The sequence below is a fragment of the Sparus aurata genome, chromosome 19 (genome assembly GCF_900880675.1).
Source record: "Sparus aurata chromosome 19, fSpaAur1.1, whole genome shotgun sequence".
In the NCBI taxonomy this organism is placed as follows: Eukaryota; Metazoa; Chordata; class Actinopteri; order Spariformes; family Sparidae; genus Sparus; species Sparus aurata.
In genome coordinates, this window is record NC_044205.1 from 10,582,666 (window position 1) to 10,605,959 (window position 23,294).

The 23,294-nt window shown below is 39.4% G+C and overlaps 1 protein-coding gene across 4 annotated transcripts in view; it reads left to right on the plus strand.

Annotated features, from left to right (window-relative positions):
* Positions 1 to 23,294, plus strand: part of LOC115569725 (leukocyte elastase inhibitor-like) — a 65,084-nt gene extending 41,790 nt beyond the window's left edge. Inside the window, exons 1-9 of one of the 4 annotated variants that reach the window (XM_030397784.1) lie at positions 12,979 to 13,175; positions 13,599 to 13,780; positions 19,443 to 19,583; positions 19,867 to 19,984; positions 20,414 to 20,556; positions 20,974 to 21,051; positions 21,401 to 21,490; positions 21,634 to 21,814; positions 22,719 to 23,294. In XM_030397784.1, the coding sequence (XP_030253644.1) occupies positions 13,604 to 13,780; positions 19,443 to 19,583; positions 19,867 to 19,984; positions 20,414 to 20,556; positions 20,974 to 21,051; positions 21,401 to 21,490; positions 21,634 to 21,814; positions 22,719 to 22,957 (1,167 nt within the window). In that variant the 5' untranslated portion in view covers positions 12,979 to 13,175; positions 13,599 to 13,603 and the 3' untranslated portion in view covers positions 22,958 to 23,294. Of the gene's footprint in view, positions 1 to 1,707; positions 1,890 to 5,807; positions 5,949 to 6,222; positions 6,341 to 6,858; positions 7,002 to 7,551; positions 7,630 to 7,808; positions 7,899 to 8,038; positions 8,220 to 8,354; positions 9,198 to 12,978; positions 13,176 to 13,598; positions 13,781 to 19,442; positions 19,584 to 19,866; positions 19,985 to 20,413; positions 20,557 to 20,973; positions 21,052 to 21,400; positions 21,491 to 21,633; positions 21,815 to 22,718 lie in introns of those variants that run through there. The other 3 variants (XM_030397782.1, XM_030397785.1, XM_030397783.1) reach the window with 3 other exon arrangements.

Consider the following 23,294-nt stretch of genomic DNA (forward strand, 5'->3'; position numbering starts at 1 on the left):
AATGTAGTCAGCAAATTCCCCTCAGCTGTGATATAATCATGCATCTAAGCACAGTTGTCCTCATAATAATGAATAACTGTTGTAATTGTATTGTTATTGGGCAAGACTTACTATAATGTACCAGATAGACAAAGTTCAAATTTATTTAATGGTGATATTACAAGGAAAACAGAACATGATCATTTACAGTAAGACAACATTTAGGCTCTTCATCTACTCTTGATGAGCCACTGTGTGACCGTTTGAAGTGAAGCAATTACAAAGTATCCAAATTTGAAGTTGTTATTGTGACAACGCTGTCACATTCTGTTGTCTCTAAATATGAACTGTCTGTCTGTGTGTGTGTATAGATGTGTGTGTGTGTGTATATATATATATATATATATATATATATGTATATATATATAATATATTGAACGCGCCCAGAACCTTCTCAAATGATATGCAAACCACGCTCTACTTGCCCCTCCTCTCAGGCCCCTCCCTCTCGACGTCAAAACAGTGACAGAAAGTTGAAACTGAAAATCAGTGACACTGAAAAAAAACTGACATTGTAAAAGAATCTGTCACTGAAAAAAAAGTGACATGAAGGAAAAATCTCAAGATTGTCATTGAAAAATACAAAAAAATCCCAATCAAATAAAATGATAAGATTTTTGGATTTGAATTATTTGAATTACTTTCTTTTTTCAGTGCCAATACTTGTTTCAGTGCCAATACTTGTTTCAATGCCAATGCAACTGTTTTCAAAACAAATGTTTCAATGACAGTGTTTCTTTTTTCAGTACTGGTTTTGTTTTCCATGCCAATTTCGTTGTTGGATGCCAAATTTTAAAGTCACCGTTCTGGCTCCATAGCAGACGGTCTCACCCTGGCTGCTGCACCATGCGCCCGCAGGTAGCACTCTCCTCGGGGGAGAGAGGGGCGTCAGTGTCAACGTTTAGGGACCGCTGTTTCTCATCTTCACTATGGTTGCACTATTTTGTATCTAAACACATCGTGTGCCTTTGTTTAAATTTCGAACTAGAACTTTCTAGAGGAAAGATTTATAATTTAAGATTACTTTTTTGACCCTAATGAATTATTTGTTTATTACTACTTATTACTGAATCAATATCGAAGCATTTAAATCAATATTGAATCGAATAGCGACCTAAAAAATCGAAATTGAATTGAATTGTGAGGTTCTGAACAATTTTTTGTTCAGAACCTCACGATTATTGCTGTCTGTGGTTCTATATGGTCTGTGGCAATAATTAAGAAAAATACAAGCTCGCAGCAACATATTGAAAAAAAAAAAAGAACTATGAACTCATTCATTTTTTACATTTGTGAACTGAACTTTGAACTAGTTCATGTAGAAAGTGAACTTTCCCAACACTGGTTATTGCCAGTAAGTTTAGGGTAGGTGAGCAGGTTGTGTTAGAAAATATATTAGCGTCGCCCTCTTTGGTCTATTTAATGTTTGCTGAACTAAAGACTGAATCTTAAGTGTTAAGAAATGGTTTTAATGTATCATATGTCGTGTATTAATATTCAGAGACAATCTAATATAGTGTAAAAGAGAAAAGCTTTTCAGTGGAGTTGGCTCAAAGAGAGTGAGACGGTGATCAGATTAAGGGATAAATATGCTATTAAAAGTTTAAATTTAAGAATAGTTAATGTTATTTATGTAATAATAAGTGCTCTGTCCTCCCTTCTTTACAGGCACAATGGTATCACCAACCCCTTTATGCGTGGCCAACACCAACTTCGCTCTGGCTTTGCTCAAAAAGCTGAGTGATAACGACGCGACGGCAAATGTCTTCTACTCTCCTTTAAGCATCTCTTCAGCCCTTGCTATGGTGATGATGGGGGCCAGAGGCAACACAGCTGCACAGATGTCTGAGGTACAGCACACACACATTTTGCAAAATCCGCTCATTGTGCCAAAACTCTACACACAAGTAAACATGACACAACACTGGGAAATATACCATTCACATCTGTGTCAAATTGAAACTCTACTATCAAAACCTAAAACCTAACAATCCTTTGTCAAAATGTAACTCTGATGACAAAATGACACATACTTGCATCATATGCATACACTTTCAGATCAGGGGGAACACACTAGTCTACTTTATATAAAACACTGCAGTCTTTGATTTTCACTGTTTATTCAGAAGGCACATTTTCAGGAGGCACATTTTCAAACAACCAAAAAAGCAAATAGGCCTACTCAATATTGTACATTGCAGCACTGTACATTGCAGGAACATGAATTCAGATAAAGCAAAAAAAAAAAATAATAATAATAGAAAAAAAACACTATAATGTAAACACAGAAAATCATGGCAATTGTGCATACGTGGGCTCATGGATCCCACCGTCTATTGGGGTCTGGCCACAGGACCTCATCGACATCGCAAGCAATGTCTTCTCCCACTAGGCACCGGGGAAAATATCCCCTTGCATGTCGAAACCATCCATGGATTGCTGTCACCTGAATGTCACCGCAGGCCTGTTCCATTGCCTGTGGGCATGCGGGCATGTGGTTGGCGGTCATATACACGCCATCTACAAGCCGAAAAGAATTCCTCTATAGGGTTTAAAAATGGTGAGCAAGGGGGCAAGTATACCACTTCAAATTGATTGTGGTTGGTGAACCAGGCCTGGACCAGAGCAGCCCGATGGAAACTGACATTATCCCATACCACCACAAACCTGGCCTGATCTGGTCTGTTCTGTACAACTATATTATGGAGAGCATCTAGAAATGTGAGTATATGTTGGCTATTGTATGGACCTAGTTTTGCATGATGATGCAGAAGCCCTCGAAGGCTTATGGCAGCACACAATGTGATATTTCCCCCACGCTGCCCCGGGACGTGCACAATTGCCCTTTGGCCAATTACATTATGAGGTCATAATGTAATTGGCCAAAGGGCAATTGTTATTTTTTGTCTTGTTTTGCTCAGGTCGAATCCAGCTTCATCAATGAAAATGAATTCATGAGGCTGTGCAGCTCCATCCATGGCCAAGATTCTCTGTAACAAAAAAAAACAAACATATTACTACAGTGCTACGCATACAGAACCCCCACCCCATCACACAGGTACCTGTGTAGCTCTCCGAATGGATCCATGTGGTACTGATATGGTACAAATTCAGCTGCTACTGGATTTCACCAATACTGTATTGTAAATGTAAAGTACAGTTACACTTACCTGTATATATTCACGTCGAAGTCCTTTGACCTTGACACTGTTCCTCTCAAATGGGACCCTGTAGAGCTGCTTCATGGTGATGTTGTGTTTTCCCAAGATGCGTCTGATGGTGGTGATGCTCACATGGTTTATGTTGTTGAACACTTGCCTGTCTGCAAGTATTTTCTGTCGTAACTGGTGGAGACGGATGGCATTGTCTGCCCTCACTAGGTCCACAACGGCAAGTTCCTGCTGTTGTGTGAACAGGCGTTGGCGTCCTCCCCAGAAGGTCTTCTAGTCATTCTAGAGAAATACAACCACAAATTGTCATCAGTTTGCTTCTTTTTCTTACAGTACTTTACTGTATATACTGTATCATCCACTGTACTGAAACATCTCAATATAAGTAATCATGGTATGTTTCACAAAAACTACCACTTTGGCTGCAAAAGGAGCATTAGCACCCTGCAACAGTGTTGTGCCTGAACGCGTTCAGTGAACGATCGCTCATGAACTCGTTCATATTTTGGGCGAACGTGAACTGAACGTACTGTATTTCTGCCTGATGAACGTTATTTCGAACGCGTTCATTCTGGCATTCATGAACGGCGCGTTCTCACAGTTTAACTTCGTTCAAGACAGTGCCAGATTTCCATCGAGCCTTCCAGGCGAAAACCGGCTAAAACACACCGTGAACAGGCCTTAACATGTAGTGGAAAATCACCCAATCTGGCTTTTGTGTATAAAAAGGACGCTGGACGAGAGGTTTGTGCAACTCGCTTTACTTTCGATCAAAACGATACTTAACTAGTTCAGACAGAAACAGCTGCATACCAAACATGTTTTTTTATTGTGATATATCTAAAAAGTTTTGGAGTGATGTTGTTGAATCTCATCTTTTTATGCTGCTCTCTGTCCATTCTCTTACCCTTAAACATGTTATTTGCTATGTTAACCCAGAAGATAATGCTCTCGAACACATGATGAACTCCTATGCAAAATGTTTTATTCACAAACAGAAATTTGCAAAATCACTACCTAAATTTTCTCCTTTTCTCCTGGAACTGAGCTCTTTGCTTAAATCTCTGATTTTGTTAAAATAACAAAAAACGTAATACCTTACTGAGTTATCATGAAAAGTTTTTCCCTGAAGCCACTGTCTGAACTATCTATCTATTTATTATTTTATTTTTCCCTTTCTTCTTCTTTTTTTAAATTATTTATTTACTTATTTATGTATTTTATTTTTAAATTTTAATTTGTACTCTATCCTGTACCACAATCCTGAAACGGCACATTGAACTAAAGCACCCGGCTTGCCTTTCAAGTTATGTGCAAGTGAATAAAAAATCAAAAGACACGGCAACGGCGAGCCAAAACAGATCCTCTACCACCCAAATCACATTAACGGTGTACAGTAGCGGCTCTGTTGTCTTCATCTCCCAGCCGCAGCTGGACTACCTGGTTTTGCAGAATATTGGAGAGCTGCAGTTTCAGTGTTAAAACTGATAAAATAATAGCTGTCTGTGGTTCTATATGAGCTGTGGCAATAATTTTGAAAAATAATAGCTCGCATCAACATGTTGAGAAAAAAAAAAGAACTATGAACTAGTTCATTTTTGGAACTGTGAACTCAGTTCAAAATTTTTAATCATGAACTATGAACTGAACTAGTTCATTTTAAAGTTTGTGAGCTGAACTTTGAACTAGTTTATGCAGAAAGTGAACTTTCCCAACTCTGCCCTGCAATACCCTGTACACGTGATGTGGTAATGTGATATACTGTAGTACAGTGTTGTAAATACCATCTGAATAGAGTAGAAGGTAGAGAGGTGAAGACATACCTGTTTTCCAGTCGGAATATTCAGCTTTTCAACTAAAATGTTTTGTTAAAGTAGCCTTGTCTAAACCAAAGAAATCCTGCCTTTTTTTTTTATCCATTGCCATATATTTCAACCATTTATCCATCACATTTAGCTAGCAGTAAACCATTTATCCACCATCAAAAAGCCACAAATAATGCTCAGAACAGCACCAAACTTCGGCAACGGTCAGCAAACTTTATCTCTCGAGAGGGAGTCTAACACAGTTTCACAGTGTGTTAGACCATGGATTAAATTTACTCCGGCATATCCCTTTATGATAACTCTCAGCAATTTACTACCTACTTTACTTTTAACTTACTGTCAACTAGAATTGTACAGTATTGCCTAAGCTATATATATTGTTAATGTGATATGAGACAAATGAGAGTTCCATTATATTCAAGAGAAGAGAGGCCGATATCTCCAATACTCTGCAAATCACAAACAATCTAGATGGATGAATAGCACAACAGATAAGAGGAAAACATTTGTATCTTTGATTTTAGGGTGAAATGTCCCTTTAGGTATCTTATGTGAGTGACTTGAATGACTCACTATCCTTCAACATAGTGTATACAGATGCATTACATGGAGCGCCAAAGTCAACAATGTACAGATAAAACCTTGCAAGTTTTGTAGTCTCATCTGTTAATAGGCAAAATGATCACCACACTGGTCTAATAAACTGTTTATAACAGACTGCTGTGTTTCTTTCTCAGTGCATCTATTTAACACTTGTCCTCTTCATCTACAGTGCCTGAAAACCCGTGATGTTCAGGACGATGTCCACAGCAGTTTTGAGCAGCTGCTGGATGAACTCAACAAGGCAGACGCTCCGTATGCCCTCAGTGTGGCCAACAGACTGTACGGGGAGCAGTCCTACCAGTTTGTTGAGGTGTGTGTATGTATCTTCAGAAGTAGGTCTGGTTGTGTTAACATATTTGTACACTGGAGTGAATGAGATACACAAACAAGAATATTTGAGCGCAAGGAATGATGAATGAGGAAGTGGGCAGCAGACCAGTATAGAAGCAAGGAAAGTAGTGGTTGTGAAAATATTCTAGCTGTGATGGCCTTTAACTCCACTTACTAAGTAAACTAACCAGCTTGTGAATTATATTATTGTTTTGTGTGATCACAATCAGTAAATGTGTTGTTGATGGTTCCAGCATTTCTTAAGAGGCACCAGGAAGCACTACAACGCAGAGCTGGAGTCTGTTGACTTCAAAAAGAGCTTTCAGGCTGCAAGGCTCAACATAAACAGCTGGGTGGAGGAGAAGACACAAGGTGGTTCATACACACTAACATACACACTTATCAGTATGTTAGTAGACACTCATGTCTCCTTCATCTAATGCAATTATTGTAACACCGGTCAAATATTGTAAACTGATCTTTAACTGGAGGAGCACTGTATTAATGTTAAGCATCATTTTTGAATGCAGAAATAAAAGCTAGATCTCCAGACTGCTAAAACTTGACATTAACATGTAAACTTGCATGCTATTTCAGTGCCAAGAGTTTAAACGTTTTCATGATGACAGCCTGAGAGTGGGCAGAGTTGAATGGAGGAGACTAATTTCATCAACTTTTCTTGGTATTCAGGTAGAAAGATGCGGTATTCATGTAGAAATGATGCATTAATATTCCTGTAAATGCAAAAGAAATATCTTTTTTTGTCAAAAATATGATTGAACTACATTCTATGTCAGGGAAACATTGCAGTTGATGGTACCATTTTTCAACACATTACATGCTTCAGTTGAGTGAAATCATATCATATATCGTATCATTTTGTCCTCCAGGTAGAATTAAGGATGTGCTGGCCCAGGGTGTGTTGGACAGCATGACCAGGCTGGTGCTGGTCAATGCCATGTACTTCAAAGGCGACTGGAACGAGAAGTTTGATGAAGACGACACACGTGATGCTCAGTTCAGAATCAACCAGGTAACACTGCTTAAAGAAAACATCCAGTATGCTTACAGTCATTGACAAAGATCAGTTAAAGTAAGAAAATATGGGTTTTAAAATTGTTGTATAGCAGCATATACCATTTAGTCAGCTTTGAACTGGTCAACAAAACACTGAATCTGCATTAAGTGATTTGTGGTTAGTGTGTCAGACAGAAAAAAAAACAGAAACACTGAAAAACAAACTCAACAGCAAGCCTCCATACTGTGTCAGCTTTTCAAGTTGTTATGGGAACTTGTTAGTGAACAACTAGCAACCTGCACACTGCAAGATGTGTGGCAACCTGGCCGTGCCATTACAGGGTTTTCACTCACCACTTGATGAATGTAAGTCCAGGTTTCACCACAACCCTACAAAGTCAGCTGGGTCTTAGCTTTTGATTAAATCTTCAGCTTTCTTAATTTCTTTATTTTAGCTCACTATCTTTTCTCACTGACTGGATAATTTGCAAATGGTGGTTGTGACTTTTGTTGTATAAAACACTTCAGCTGGTGTTAAGTTTTTGAATTTTTCTGTTTGATTTCAGAATGACACCAAACCAGTAAAGATGATGCGCCAGAAAACTAGCTTCCCTTTAACCTTCATCCCTGAAGCCAACTGCCAGGTAATCAAGCTGTTGAGTTAATTAATCCATTACTGCAGTATGTCAGGTTTCTGTCAGTCCAACTGGGACCACCGAATCATTCATGTATTCCCTTTGTTAACTTTATCATTAAGCTATCATTTGACAATGGTGTTAGATTTCCTGTATGTCTGCTGTAATGTTCTAAACTTATTGAACAGATCCTAGAGATGCCATACGAAGGAAAGGAGCTCAGCATGCTCATCTTTCTACCCAATGACATGAAGGAAGGTACAACAGGTCTGGAAAAGGTAGGAACACCCACCCATCTGCAAACACACACACACACACACACACACACACACACACGCACACATACACACACACTTGTACACTTATAAAAACACACAAGACACAGACAAACTAATAATTGATTTTATGTCCACCCAAGCTGGAGAAGGAGCTTACCTATGAGAACTTTTTGAAGTGGACTCGTCCAGACATGATGGATGTAACTGAGGTTGAGGTGGAGCTGCCCCGGTTCAAGATGGAGGAGACGTATGACATGAAGGGTGTCCTGATCAGCATGGGCATGGTGGATGCTTTTGATATCGCAAGGAGTGACTTCTCTGGTAGGAGCACATCAGACATGTTCAAAATTGAATAGATGTTTGACTAAATCAATTAGCTCTGTGTTTCTATGGTGTAGGGTGAGCCCAGGCAATATATTATTCAATTGTTCTTTAATCCATCTCTTCTGCTGACAGGCATGTCTCCTGCTAATGAGCTGGTCCTGTCAAAAGTCGTCCACAAGGCCTTCCTGGAGGTCAACGAAGAGGGAACTGAGGCTGCCGCTGCCACTGCCCCGATCATGGTGTACTGTTGTTACATTGAATCTTCAGCCACCTTCATCGCAGACCACCCCTTCCTCTTCTTCATCAGGCATAACCCCTCCATGAGCATCCTCTTTGCTGGCCGATACTGCTCCCCTGAGTGAGCACTGTATGTATCACTAGAAGAATATCGAGAGCATCAGCACTCTAGAGCTCCCTATAGCTAATCACACCCTGAGTTTCCGTCCTGTATTTTCAAAACCAGAAAGATGTTTGATTTTCTGAACTTTGGCTTCTTGTCTGCATCACCTCTCATGAGTGATTCTGTGCTTATCCTATCCATGTCTATGATGCATGTATGGCCCTATTTGCTGCACCTTCATACCCTACCCTAGTGTAACTATATAATTAAATTGTGGTATGTTTTATCTTATAATTTACATCCTTTGTGAGGATTTGCATTTATTACATGTCTAGTATGCCTGTTGTTTCAACCACCGGCAAAGATGTTGACTGTGATTTTATACCATATGAACATGTGATGGGTGCAAGATTCTCTGCACTTTTCATCCTTTATATATTAATTTAACCAAATAAGATAAAATCACATTGTCAGAATGATATATCCTTGAGGATTATTAAAACGACAATCAAGTATAATAGTAATTTTATGCATTTAGCTAATATAAAATATACAAGATCTTTGAAGTTTTGAACTGGATATTTTCTTGAGTTTATGCTTTTACATATGAAACAAACAATGGAGCGGTTCGCAAATACTGTTTGTCAATTTTTTTTTTAAACTACTCCTTTTATTGACATTTTTTCTGATCTGGTTACGTTTGTAAATGATTACCTGCAGCTGGATCAACTGTTGTGGAAGTGTTGCTGCTACTAGTCTTGCTGATTGTCTCTGAGAAGTCTTTATCATACGTTGTTAATGTTTTACCAAACTAACAAAAGCATAATCTTCTCTTTAATCCTACATGGATACTATCTAGATTCTGAAGCCAGAGGAGCTAAATGGGTTTTTGGAGAAGGCTGAAGGCTGAGAGCTGAGGGCTGGGAGAAATTTCAAGAAGAAAGTGACGGATATTTAAATCAGGTTGATGGTAACATAGATGCAGAAACATTTGATAATAAAGTCACACAAGACAAAAGATCAGCTGCATTAGAAACCATTCCTAAAAGTAAAGAGTGAAGTGTAAAATAGCAGTGAGAAGTAGAAATAAAGCATTTAAGCCAGTAAAAAGAACACATCACTTCCAGCCAATGATTCAATACAAACAAGCTCAAGCAGTAGTAAGAAGAACAATAAAACATGCAGAATGTACATATTGGAGGAAGTACTGTGACTCAGTTGAGAACACCAATCAGGGAGGAGGATGATTAAAACAATGGGTTGGGACAGGAAGGAGTGGAGCTATCCTGTTTTGTGGAAATACGATTGCAGTGACTCATGAGGAAGAGGCTGGGATAATGGTGGACACTTGGATTACAGTACACAGCTCCAGTAATTTACCTGAGGAGGGAAGAAGAAGTAGCGGGAAAACCAAAGCTGAAAACTTGGAGGCGTTAGGGCAAAAAAGTCATGAGGATCAACAAAATGTCCCATTTACAATGGTGACTTAAACTGGGAAGACTGCACCGGGGAAAGATGAAATATGCTCCATCATGGTGAAAAACTTGAGTATAGAGGGACTAAAAAAGTGTGTGAAGAAAGAAGAATCCTGGAGAGATGGAAGGAGGCAACAATTATTCCAGTAAAGAAACATCTGAAGGATAATAATAAACCAAAAATCTACCGTCCTATTGCTTTGACGTCACATATATGGAAATTGATGTGTATGGTCAATGACAGGTCAACATATTTCTTGGAGAAGAGTTTTATATATTACAGACTTTCTGAATGCAAAATCCATCCAGGTTAGAATAGGATTAGAACTGTCAAATAAACATGTAGTAGAGAGTGGAACACCTCAGGGGAGTGTTAGAAGTCACACCTTGTTCTCTGAGATGAAAAATGATATATTTGTAAATTTGCCAATGCACAAAGGGAAACTGCTGTTTGCAGATGATGGTGGAAAAGTTTGAGATATATGGAACATATAGTTAAGAAATATACAAGACGCTATTCAGCCTGTTGAATTGTGGGGCACAAAATGGGAATTTAAGTTTTCTTTGGAACAAACAAAAGTTCTTTACAGGAAAATAAAAACCAGTGAAGGTCATAATCTGAAATTGTATTTAAGTAATTGTGGGATCACTGAGATACATATAAGAGGCACCATGAAATATAGATATAGACCCTAACCTGAACCCTAGCTAAATCTGTGCTTTAGAGAATGGATGTATGACTCAGGCTTTGAGAGTGATTTGGACACATAGCCAGTACGTGCACTCCAAGTTGAAGCAGGAGAAATGCCATTTTCCACTGGAAATGAATCATTGTCAACTACTGGATAAGTCTGAGGGGGCAAGGAGACAACCACCCAATTAAAAGAGTTGGAATGAATTTGAGAATACAATTTGAACTACAGAACATGGTCGGAGTTTGATTATTCCAAAAGGTGGCAGTGGTGCAACACTTAGAATTGCATGGTCCTTAGGATATACTTCTACAGTGTGTATCGTATCTGCCACTTATTATTGATAATAAGCTGACTTTGGTCCAATGAAGATGAAACCAGGAGTTAAGAAACCTATCCAGACTGCTTTTTTCAGCAGTTCTCAAGTCATTAACACAGACAAAGATATCCTCACAGACTCCTCAGCGCTGCCTTGGAAGGACCGTATCTAACAATAAACAATAAAACAGTAAGACTGCGACGATCATAACATTATTTTAATAAGTAACAGTATTAAAATTCCTGGAAGACGCGTTGCAGGCAGCACAACTTTGTTTTTATTTGTTACTACTGTAGCCTATAAACTACAGAGTGAGTGTTGGCCTTACAAGAAAGCGAGTAAAAGTTGTTGTTTTTTTCCGCTCGGCTTCCGTACAATGACACAGGAGAACACAGAGGCTGTGTCCAAATTCAGGGGCAGCATCCTTCAAGGACCCATCCTTCGCCGCCAGCAAAGGCAGGGTCCTTCAGAGAGACCTGCAGGCAGCGTCAGCCTGTTGTGAAATTGGACGGTCTACCCTTCGCAGCATTTCCTGGTTGCCGTCACCAGATGTTCCCGCCCCGACCCGCACCTCACTATTTCTGGTGAGGTAAGGTCCGCGAAAGTGACAAGAAGAGTAGTTTGAAAAGTTTGACTGTCAGATATGTTTGAGCTCCAGGAATTCCTGATTTCCTTTTTAATCCTCGTGCTTGTGGAGGAAGAGTAGAAGCGGCTCTGGTTTATCTCCGGCTGAGAGGACCGTGGAGAGGTAAACCTGTTACTGAACCCACAGTAATGTTATCATTATTATTATCATTAGCTAGCTAACAGTATGGGCTCATTAACATACCGATACATTACGTTAATGCTGACATGTAAACTGCTGATCGCCACATATGGTTTTAATTTATATTTTAAAGGCATTGTATTTAAAATGTTTGGTAGATAGTTTTGTTTGTTGTAATTTATTATGATTATTATTATTATTATAATTAGAGTATGAAATTATAATTCTTGCCTCTTTCTTAAAACATTCTTAATGACATTACAGCCATCGATCGAGTCAGAACTGCAGACCCAGTTGATGGACGATGTGGTGGACAGAGGAGACTGGACCCCCAAACACCCTGAGTACCGACCCAGATGATGTCCCACTGACACCATCCAGCCCAGCAGCACTGCAGGGACTCCTGCTCAGCCTGTTACTGTCCATCATCTGTTACTGTTTTAATATTGTTTTTAATAATTATTATTTTTGTTAATAGTTAATAAAAATCTGTAAATAGTTATTTATGCTGTAATTTGTAAATAGTCGTAAATGTTAAGACCTTAATAATAAAAGAAAACATTCAATCCCTTGTTGTCCCTGAAAAGTAGCACTTGATGCCGTTTGCTGTTATAAATTGTACTTAAGCTTTAAATACCGAATGGAATAGACAATGTGTAACAATAAAAAAATATTTTATTTCATGAATTATATAAAATGAACAATTATGAACAAATAATTTAAAAATAACTCATACATTTAACTAAATAACAGAAATAATGTAAGGATTGTCCTCTGGAGCAGAGAAGAGCCTCTCCATCCTCTCTGCAGCCTCATGTCCTTCTTCATCCTCCCTCCTCGAAGCAAGAGAAAAGGTAAACTCAAGATCACATTAACACAGGGATGCAAAGATTAACAAAAAGTGACATCAGGACTGACAAATCGGCTATTTATTATTCATTATTATATATGATGGTAGATGAGTATAGAGTATAGACCCAATACTTACACTTGAATGCGAGATCTGCGCCACTTGAGGTCGCCATTATTTATTTATTTATTTATTCTCTTTAGACGCGCAATGAATCTTGGGCAATTTGTAGCCGCGGTGTGTCCTCCAGGAACAGGCAAAAGAAGGAGGCATTTGTGGGGAGCATTTGGAGCACACTTTGAATTTGGACAGGCTTCGCGCGGATTAGTGACGTAATTGCACTTCAAATACGCACTCCGAAGGATGGTGCCCCTGAATTTGGACACAGCCAGAGTGTCATCACAAGGTTTTCGGGGCGTACGTGTCAGCACGGAAATAATCAAACTGATGCTTCCAACAGAAGCGATCTAAAGACTCCTGATCTGAAGGACCTCAAGTCAAGTGTCTGTCAGTAAGTATATATTTAAGGGAATATATTCACAATCTGTGATGCATGTAATTTCAATACAATCCTAAATGACCATCTAAAACAGCCACTATTTTACTTTGTTATTGCCAATAAGTTTATGGTAGGTGAGCAGGTTGTGTTAGAAAATATATCAGGTTTGCCCTCTTTGGTCTATTTAATGTTTGCAGAACTAAAGACTGAATCTTAAGTGTTAAAAATGGTTTTAATGTATCATATGTCATGTATTAATATTCAGAGACAAACTAATATAGTGTAAAAGAAAAAAACTTTTCAGTGGAGTTGGCACAAAGAGAGAGTGAGACGGTGATCAGATAAAGGGATAAATATGCCATTAAAAGTTTAAATTTAAGAAAGGTTTATTATTATTTATGTAATAATAGGTGCTCCGCCCTCCCTTCTTTACAGGCACAATGGTATCACCAACCCCTCTTTGCGTGGCCAACACCACCTTCGCTCTGGCTTTGCTCAATGAGCTGAGCTGTAACGACACGACGGCAAATGTCTTCTTCTCCCCTTTCAGCATCTTTTCAGCCCTGGCTATGGTGATGATGGGGGCCAGAGGCAACACAGCTGCACAGATGTCTGAGGTACAACACACACACACACACACACACGTACGCACGCACGCGCGCACACACTAACGTAAATGGCTACACTGAGTTCAGTTGATTATAATAATAACTTAACCTTTTTTTCTGTTTAAGATGGTATAATGGCCGTCCACCTGGTGCACAAATGATGCATGACTGCATGTCTTTGTGAGTAAGGGTATGTGTGTGATTGTCCACGCATGAAAGAGATCAGAAGTGACAGTAAGGTATGGCTGCTGTGAGGATTTTTATAGCAGCCAGTTTCCAGAAAGTCCAGCCCTGTGAATGTTTTCTTATAACTTGTTCATTAACAAGCTGGTCATCAAATACCACAGTCTGTTGATGGGAATCAGAAATGTGCGGGTCAGCGATGACATCACCGGGATTTCCAAGAATTTGACATTCACCTTCCCGCTAACTATGATTAACATTTAGTAATGTGCAAACACTGTTACTTTTAAAGAACAGAAAAACAAACAAAAAGGGTCTCATTAAGAGGAGTTAAAAAATATTACACATACGAACACAAGAATCTTGGCTGAAAACCAATACACTGGCAATCCAATGGAGCCTTTTACAGTTGAGTTAATTGAATAAGGTAATCTAAAAATATATTCAGCTTTTCAACTAAAATGTCTCGTTGAAGTAGCCTTGTCTAAACCAATGATATCCTGCCTTTTTTTTGATCCATTGCCATATATTTCAACCATTTATCCATCACATTTAGCTAGCAGTAAACCATTTAGCCATTAGGCTCTCTTAAGATAACTCTCAGCAATTTACTACCTACTTTACTTTTAACTTACTGTCAACTAGAATTGTACAGTATTACCTAAGCTATATATATTGTTAATGTGATATGAGACAAATGAGAGTCCCATTATATTCAAGAGAAGACAGGCCGATATCTCCAATAGTCTGCAAATCACAAACAATCTAGATGGATGAATAGCACAACAGATAAGAGGAAAAAAAATCTGTATTTTTGATTTTAGGGTGAAATGTCTTCAGGTATCTTAGGTGAGTGACTTGAGTGACTCACTATCCTTCAACATAGCGTATACAAATGCATAACATGGAGCACCAAAGTCAAGAATGTACAGATAAATCCTTGCTAGTTTTGTAGTCTCATCTCAAAATGATCACCACACTGGTTTGTTTGTTTGTTTGTTTATTTGGATCTCTTTTAGCCCAGCTGGGCTATTCTTCCAAGAGTCCATAACATAAAAACAGAATACAATGCAAACACAATACAGTATAACTAAAACACAATACAATATAAAACAGACACAACCAAAAAACATACATACAACACATTATATGCATTATATACTCAGAACAAAACTTTTTCAGATAATATTACATAAAAAACTATCCCTCAATCACAGTCATACAATTACCATAAAAGAGTTCAAATACTTCTCAAAAAATACCCCTAATGTTTTGTTTAAAATGTTTTTCTGGTAAATTCCTAATGAGGTCAGGTAGAAGATTCCATAGCTTTACAGCCCGAAAACAAAACATCCTTTTACCAGTTACAAGTCTAGTCCTGGGTAAAACATAATCACTTGTGCTAGCTGCTCTTGTGCTGACTAAATGTCTGTCTTTTACCTGCTGGAATCTGCTTATCAAAAGTTCTGGTTTCTTTTCAACATGTAAGTTATAAAATAATTGAAGAACATTTCTAGCTATTATATCCCTGATGTATGACCACTCTAGTTGTTTGTATCGCTCTTCAATCGGAGTATCATTCGGACATCTAAGAATAATTCTTGCAGCCTTATTTTGCGCTGCCTGGAGTCTACTTATTTCTCCCACTCCAGCATTACCCCAAACAGCAGCACAATAATTTACCTGACTCACAATTAAAGCATGGGTCACTTGTCTTAATATTTTTTTTGGTAAATATTTGGCTTTTCTACCGACCATAACAGCAGTCTGAACCAGCTTCTTACATAGATTAGATATATGTGGTGTCCAAGACAGATGACTATCAAGTTGAACACCTAATAGTGTAGTCTCATCTATTTGTTCTTTCATTGTACCATTTGTCATGAGCTGTAAGAAGGGCAGAATTTGCTTCTTCCTCACAGAACCAATAAGCATTACTTTTGTTTTCTTTACATTCAATATGAGTTTGTTCATGTCAGCCCAATCCTTAATTGTTTCCAGGTCTTGCTGTAGTGATGACTGTATGTCTACACATGAATACCCCGGTACATACGCAGTAGTATCATCTGCAAAAATTGTAATTTCTGATCGGACTCGAGCATATGAAATATCATTTGTATAGGCCCAAGGCAACTGCCTTGAGGCACACCACACTGTATATTCAGAGGCGAAGAATATGATCCATTTATATAAACAGATTGTGTTCTTTCAGATAAATAAGCATGAATCCAGGGTTCTTCTTCACCGTCTGTCCGGGGGGGGGGGGGTGCACGGACAAACGGTCATCAACTCTGTCAGCCGGGGGACGGACGGACGCTCATCGCTGTCAGCCGGGGAACGGACACTCGTCACTGCCAGGCGCGGAGTATAGCGCCGCTGACCTAGCGGTATAGCGGCGTAGCGCCGCTGTTCCACCGTCTGGGGAGAACCCTGCTTAGGCGGGAGGCAAAAACGCTTGGGCGCCGCGCCTAAGCCGTATAATGGCAGGGAAAACCCTGGAATCCAGTCAAGCGCAGTTTGTTGGAACCCACAATGAATGAGTTTTTTTCAATAATATACCATGATCTACCAAATCAAATGCTGCACTAAAATCCAAAAATAATACACCAACATATTTTCCCAAATCAATTTGTTCTAGCCATTGATCTGTTATCTCAATGAGAGCAGTCGCAGCGGAATGCTCCTTACGATATGTATGTTGATTAGCAGAGAGTAAATCATTAGTTTCCATATATGACCAAATCTGAGCACTGATTATGCTTTCCAGAATTTTACTCAGTGCAGGTAAAAGACTAATGGGCCGACTGTTCTCAGGTGAGACAGGTTCTTTAATATTCTTTGGAATTGGACATAGCTTAGCTTTCTTCCATACTCTAGGGAAGTGGCCAGTGTTGATTGACCAATTAAACAAATACCTCAATGGGGCAGCAATCTGCGGTGCAGCGTAACTCAATAACCTGTTGTCCATTAAATCATAGCCTGCAGCTTTCTCATCAGGAAGTGACTCCAGCAAATTCCTAACCTCTTCAGTTGTTACAAAGGAAAAGGAAAAAGAGCACATTTTACTTAGCATGATGTTGTTGCTAATCAGATCATTCAGAGTATGTTTAGAACTGGAAAAATCTGTCATCTCTCTAAGTCTATTGATTTTGTTTTCAAAATAAGCAGCATAATGATTGGCAACATCAACAGGCTTTGTGATCACTTTTCCATTCTCCTCAACAAATGATGGATACTGTGCAACATTTGTTCCCAACAATCCTCTGGCTGTATTCCATGTTTTTTTGAGTCATTCCCACACTCTGTGAATGCTTTTCTGTAAAAAGAGGCCTTTTTACTGCGATTTAATTTCAGTGCATAGTTGCGTAATTTTCTATAGATCCGTTGGTCAGATTCTAAATTTGATTTTAAAAATGTAGCTTTTGCCTCATTTCTCATTTCAAAAACTTTGTTAAGTTCATCATCTATCCATGGAGCAGAACAAGCTTTAACAGTCCATTTCCTAATTGGAGCATGCTGATTCATCACTTCAGTTAAGAGTTCAGTAAAACATTCAGAGGCAGAGTTTACAAGTTTTCCTCTAAAAATATTAATTCCCAGGGACATGCAGCCAAATCCCTCTTAAATTCCTCACAATTAAATCTTTTAAAACTCCTCTTTACTACTATTCTAGGTGGTCTCTTTAGAATCTTAGATATTCTGGTTATGGATACAATATTGTGGTCAGACCAACCAACAGGAAACACACATGCACTTGAACACTGTTTCGGTACACTGGTAAAAATCAGATCAATGCATGTCTCAGTACGTATGCCATTCCTTATAGAAAATCTTGTTGGATTCCTAACCATCTGCTTCATATTACACCCCTCTGTAAATCTCAATAATTTAGTTTTATTGCTATTCTTGTTATCACACCAATTTATATTCAGATCACCCATATAAAAAACACTTCCTCATCATCATTTGTTGCATTATCTAGACTAGAGCATTAGTCATCTAAATAGTTCACATTTGAGCAAGGGGGTCGATATGCACATCCAATTATTAGAGGTTTTTGATAAGGTAGATGTATCTGTAACCATACAGCCTCCAGATGATTCATTGTTAGATCGTCTCTCTTTTTAAAGGGCAGATGATTTTGAATATACATTGCCACAGCTCCCCCATTTCGATTCCTTTCCTTTCTTGTAAAATTATACCCATCCAAATGGACTTGACCTTCAGTGATAGAACTATCTAGATGTGACTCAGTGATGGCTAGAACATGAATATCATTGATTTTCAGCATGTTACAGATCTCATTCATTTTATTTGGTAAACTACAAACATTTATGTGTGCAATATGTAATCCCTTCTTAGGTAATTTTAAATTCACAGAACCAGTGTGAATCATCGAATTTGCCATAGTTTAACGACCTGCATCAGATATCCATCAAACTCAGAATAACCAGGGAGTTGTTTTGGGGTCACGATACAGTTGGTTATTTATGTACAATTTGTCTGTCACTAAAGTGATGCGATCATTATGAAGTCTGTGTCCTTTCATTATGGGATAGAGTACCTTCCTCCTGTTGATGATTTCATGTGGAAATTGGTCATTTACTCCAAACTTTGTGCCCTTAAGTTGTTTTCCTCGGCTTTTCACAAGCTCCTTATGTTTAAAATGTTCAAAATTGGCAACAATGGCTCTTGGTCTGTCTTTCAACACTTTACCCATTCTGTGGACATGGGAGAAAGTGACATCTTGGCAGTTTCAGCTGTTCAGTCATGAGGGCCTTCACAACAGTTTCACAATCAACACGGTCCTCCTCTGGAATTCCTGTTGTTCCTCATAGAGTGACACTGTTGATCAAGCAGGGTTTCTGACAGGCGCTTGTTCTCTTTCTCAAGCACATTCACCCTGCTCTCCATATCCTGCACAGATTTCTTTAGGTTCCTGTTGTCACTCAGCAGTTCATCAATTTGCCACTGACTGTATTCAAGGCTAGCTTTGAGCTGATTCAAGTCTTTCATCATAACCTCCAACACATGCAGTTTGGCAAATCTATCATTAATTAACTTCAGGAGGCAGATCTCAACCTCCATGACCCCATCAGCTTCATCGTCATCACTTACTTCCTCAGAGCGTGATCTTTTACGCCCTGTTCTTTTAGGAGTTGATTTGGTGGCATCAGCTGCATCAGCTTGCCACTTTTTCTTAGCCTTCTTCTTCTTCCCTCCAGTAGGATTACTTGGTAAGCTTGCTTGTGGAGTTTCCATCCGGGTAAGTTGATATCTTTCCGCAATAAATTGCTCAAGGGATTCTATTCTTTCTGTTGAATCCAGCTTGTCACAGCAAGGAGTATTCACAGGTCTTTGTTCAGGATTAGGCCTGACTAGGCCTCACCACACACCATCAGCCCAGGCTTCATGCAATCGATCAAAAATCTCCAAGTGCAAAACTTTCTCAGTGCATCTATTTAACACTTGTCCTCTTCATCCACAGTGCCTGAAAACCCGTGATGTTCTGGAGGATGTCCACAGCAGTTTGGCGCAGCTGCTGGGTGAACTCAACAAGGCAGACGCTCCGTATGCCCTCAGTGTGGCCAACAGACTGTACGGGGAGCAGTCCTACCGGTTTGATGAGGTGTGTGTGTATTTCAGCATGTATGTATGTATCTTCAGGAGTAGGTCTGGTTGTGTTAACATATTTGTACGCTGGAGTGAATGAGATACACAAACAAGAATATTTGAGCGCAAGGAATGAAAGTGGGCAGCAGGCCAGTATAGAAGCAAGGAAAGTAGTGGTTGTGAACATATTCTAGCTGTGTTGACCTTTAACTCCACTTACTGAGTAAACTAACCAGCTTATGAATGATATTATTGTTTTGTGTGATCACAATCAGTAAATGTGTTGTTGATGGTTCCAGCAATTCTTAAGAGGCACCAGGAAGCACTACAACGCAGAGCTGGAGTCTGTTGACTTCATAAAGAGCTTTGAGGCGGCAAGGCTCAACATAAACAGCTGGGTGGAGGAGAAGACACAAGGTGGTTCATACACACTAACATACACACTCATCAGTATGTTAGTAGACACTCATGTCTCCTTCATCCAATGCAATTATTATAACATCGGTCAAACATTGTAAACTGATCTTTAACTGGAGGAGCACCATATTAATGTTAAGCACACTCACTTATGTAAGCCTCATTTTAGAATGCAGAAATAAAACGTTTTCTTGATGACAGCCTGAGAGTGGGCAGAGTTGAAGGGTGGAGACTAATTTCATCAACTTTTCTTGGTATTAATTTAAATTGTCCTGTAAATGCAAAAGAAATATCTTTTTGTGTCAAAAATATGATTGAACTACATTCTGTTGTCAGGGAAACATTGCAGTTGACGGAACCTTTTTTCAACACATTACATGCTTCAGTTGAGTGAAATCATATCATATATGATATCATTTCATCCTTCAGGTAAAATTAAGGATTTACTGGCCCAGGGTGTGTTGGACAACATGACCAGGCTGGTGCTGGTCAATGCCATGTACTTGAAAGGCAACTGGAATGAGAAGTTTGATGAATACGACACACGTGATGCTCATTTCAGAATCAACCAGGTAACACTGCTCAAAGAAAACATCCAATATGGCTACAGTGATTGACAAAGATCAGTTAAAGAAAATATGGGGTTTTAAAATGATTGTACAGCAGCATATACCATTTAGTCAGCTTTGAACCGGTCAACAAAACACTGAATCTGCATTAAGTGATTTGTAGTTAGTGCATCAGACAGAAAACAAACAGAAACACTGAAAAACAAACTCAACAACAAGCCTCCATACTGTGTCAGCTTTGTAGGGTTGTCTTAGCTTTTTATTAAATGTTCACCTTTCTTTATTTCTTTATTTCAGCTCACCACCATTTCTCACTGACTGGATAATTTGCAAATGGCTGGAGTGCGTGTTGTTGTCTACAAGACTTCAGCTGGTGTTAAGTTTCTCTTTAAGTTTTTCTATTTTTCTGTTTGATTTCAGAATGAAACCAAACCAGTGAAAATGATGCACCAGACATCTCGGTTCCCTTTTACCTTCATCCCTGAAGCCAACTGCCAGGTGATGAAGCTGTTCAGTTAATGAATCCATTACTGCAGTATGTCAGTTAATATTTATGTCAGTCCATCAAACAACTGGGATCATTGAACCAGTCATATATTCCCTTTGTTAATGAGGTGACTTAAAGTTACCTTAATCATGAAGCTATCACTTAAGGTTTTTTTTTTTTTTTTGTTGCATGTGATCCAATACATTAGCTTATCTTGCAACAAAAGATAACCAAACAGTTGACTAGTATGTGCTGCAGGGGCGGGCTGGCCTTTTTTACCCCATAAAACGGCCGCAGGTAGCACAGAGTTGACTAGTATATGCTGTACATCTGCTGTAATGTTCTAAACCTGTTGAACAGATCCTAGAGATGCCATACGAAGGAAAGGAGCTCAGCATGCTCATCTTTCTACCCAATGACATGAAGGAAGGTACAACAGGTCTGGAAAAGGTAGGAACACCCCCGGCCCCCTGCTCGCGCGAACACACACAGACACACAGACGCACACACACACACACACACACACACACACACACATAGAAACACCACACAAGAGACAGACGGACTAATAATTGGTTTTATGTCCACCCCAGCTGGAGAGGAAGCTCACCTATGAGAACTTTGTGAAGTGGACTCGTCCAGACATGATGGATGTAACTAATGTTAAGGTGGGGCTGCCCCGGTTCAAGATGGAGGAGAATTATGACATGAAGAGTGTCCTGATCAGCATGGGCATGGTGGATGCTTTTGATATCTCAAGGAGTGACTTCTCTGGTAGGAGCACATCAGACATGTTCATAAAAATGTAGAAGGAGGTCAATATTACAGCTGGGTATTGTTAAGAACCTCACGATTCGATTTCGATTCTTTAGGTCGCAATTCGAATCAATATTGACTTAAATGCTTCAATATCGATTCAGTAATAAGTTGTAATAAACAAATAAGTCATTAGAGTACCTGTTGATTATTTTTTAATTAAAAAAAGTCATCTTAAATTAAACTTCCTCTAGGAAGCTCTAGTTCGAATTGAAATGTAAACAAAGGTACTCGATGTGTTAAGTTATAAAATAGCGCAACTATAGTTAAGCTGAGAAAGTCCCATTGTTTCTGGGACTGCATGGTACATTTTTGTCTGACATAAACATAGACATGACCGCGGTCCCTCCGCCCTCCGGCTAGACACGAGGGGGTAAACGTTGACCCTGAACCCCCCTCTCTCCCCGGAGGAGAGTGCTACCCGCGGTTGCACGGTGCAGCAGCCAGGGTGAGACAGGTGTTGTGCTGGGAGTTTACAGTCTCCCAAAGAGCGGTGCGTTAGACATCAGCTACCCTCCTCCGCAACTCCGACGGTGTTTCCGCTGCGCATCACCCTCCGACCCTCAAGCAAGGTCGCGGGTGAGGCGCTTCCAGCTGCTGGAGGCGGGGACTGAGAGGCGTCCAGTGAGGGACAGCGGGTGGTCGGGGGCCGCTGCTTGCCTGAATCGATTCAGATTCATGATTCGATATTATATAGGATAAAAGATATTGCAATGCATTGATGAATTGATATTTTTACCCACCCCTAGTCAATATTGAATAGATGTCCGTCCAAATCAATGAGCTCTGTGTTTCTATGTAGGGTGAGCCCAGGCATTATATTTATTTAAATTGTTCTTTAATCCATCTCTTCTGCTGACAGGCATGTCTCCTGCTAATGAGCTGGTCCTGTCAAAAGTCTTCCACAAGGCCTTCCTGGAGGTCAATGAAGAGGGAACTGAGGCTGCCGCTGCTTCTGCAATTACGTTTAGACTAACCTCTGGCATTTTGTATTTAGTACCTCCACCCACCTTCATTGCAGACCACCCCTTCCTCTTCTTCATCAGGCATAACCCCTCCATGAGCATTCTCTTTGCTGGCCGATACTGCTCCCCTGAGTGAGCACTGTATGTATCACTAGAAGAATGTCCAGAGCATCACCACTCTAGAGCTCCCTGTAGCTAATCACACCCTGAGTTTCCATCCTGTATTTTTAAAACCAGAAAGATGTTGGATTTTCTGAACTTTGGCTTCTTGTCTGCATCACTTCTCATGAGTGATTCTGTGTTTATCCTGTGCCTTCTTGAACATGACATTCTTGCACTCTTGCACATAATCTCATCCTGAGGATATGGTTTACTTCATGTCTATGATGCATGTATGACCCTATTCGCAGCACCTTCATACCCTACCCTACTGTAACTATATCATTAAATTGTATGTTTTATCTCATAATTTA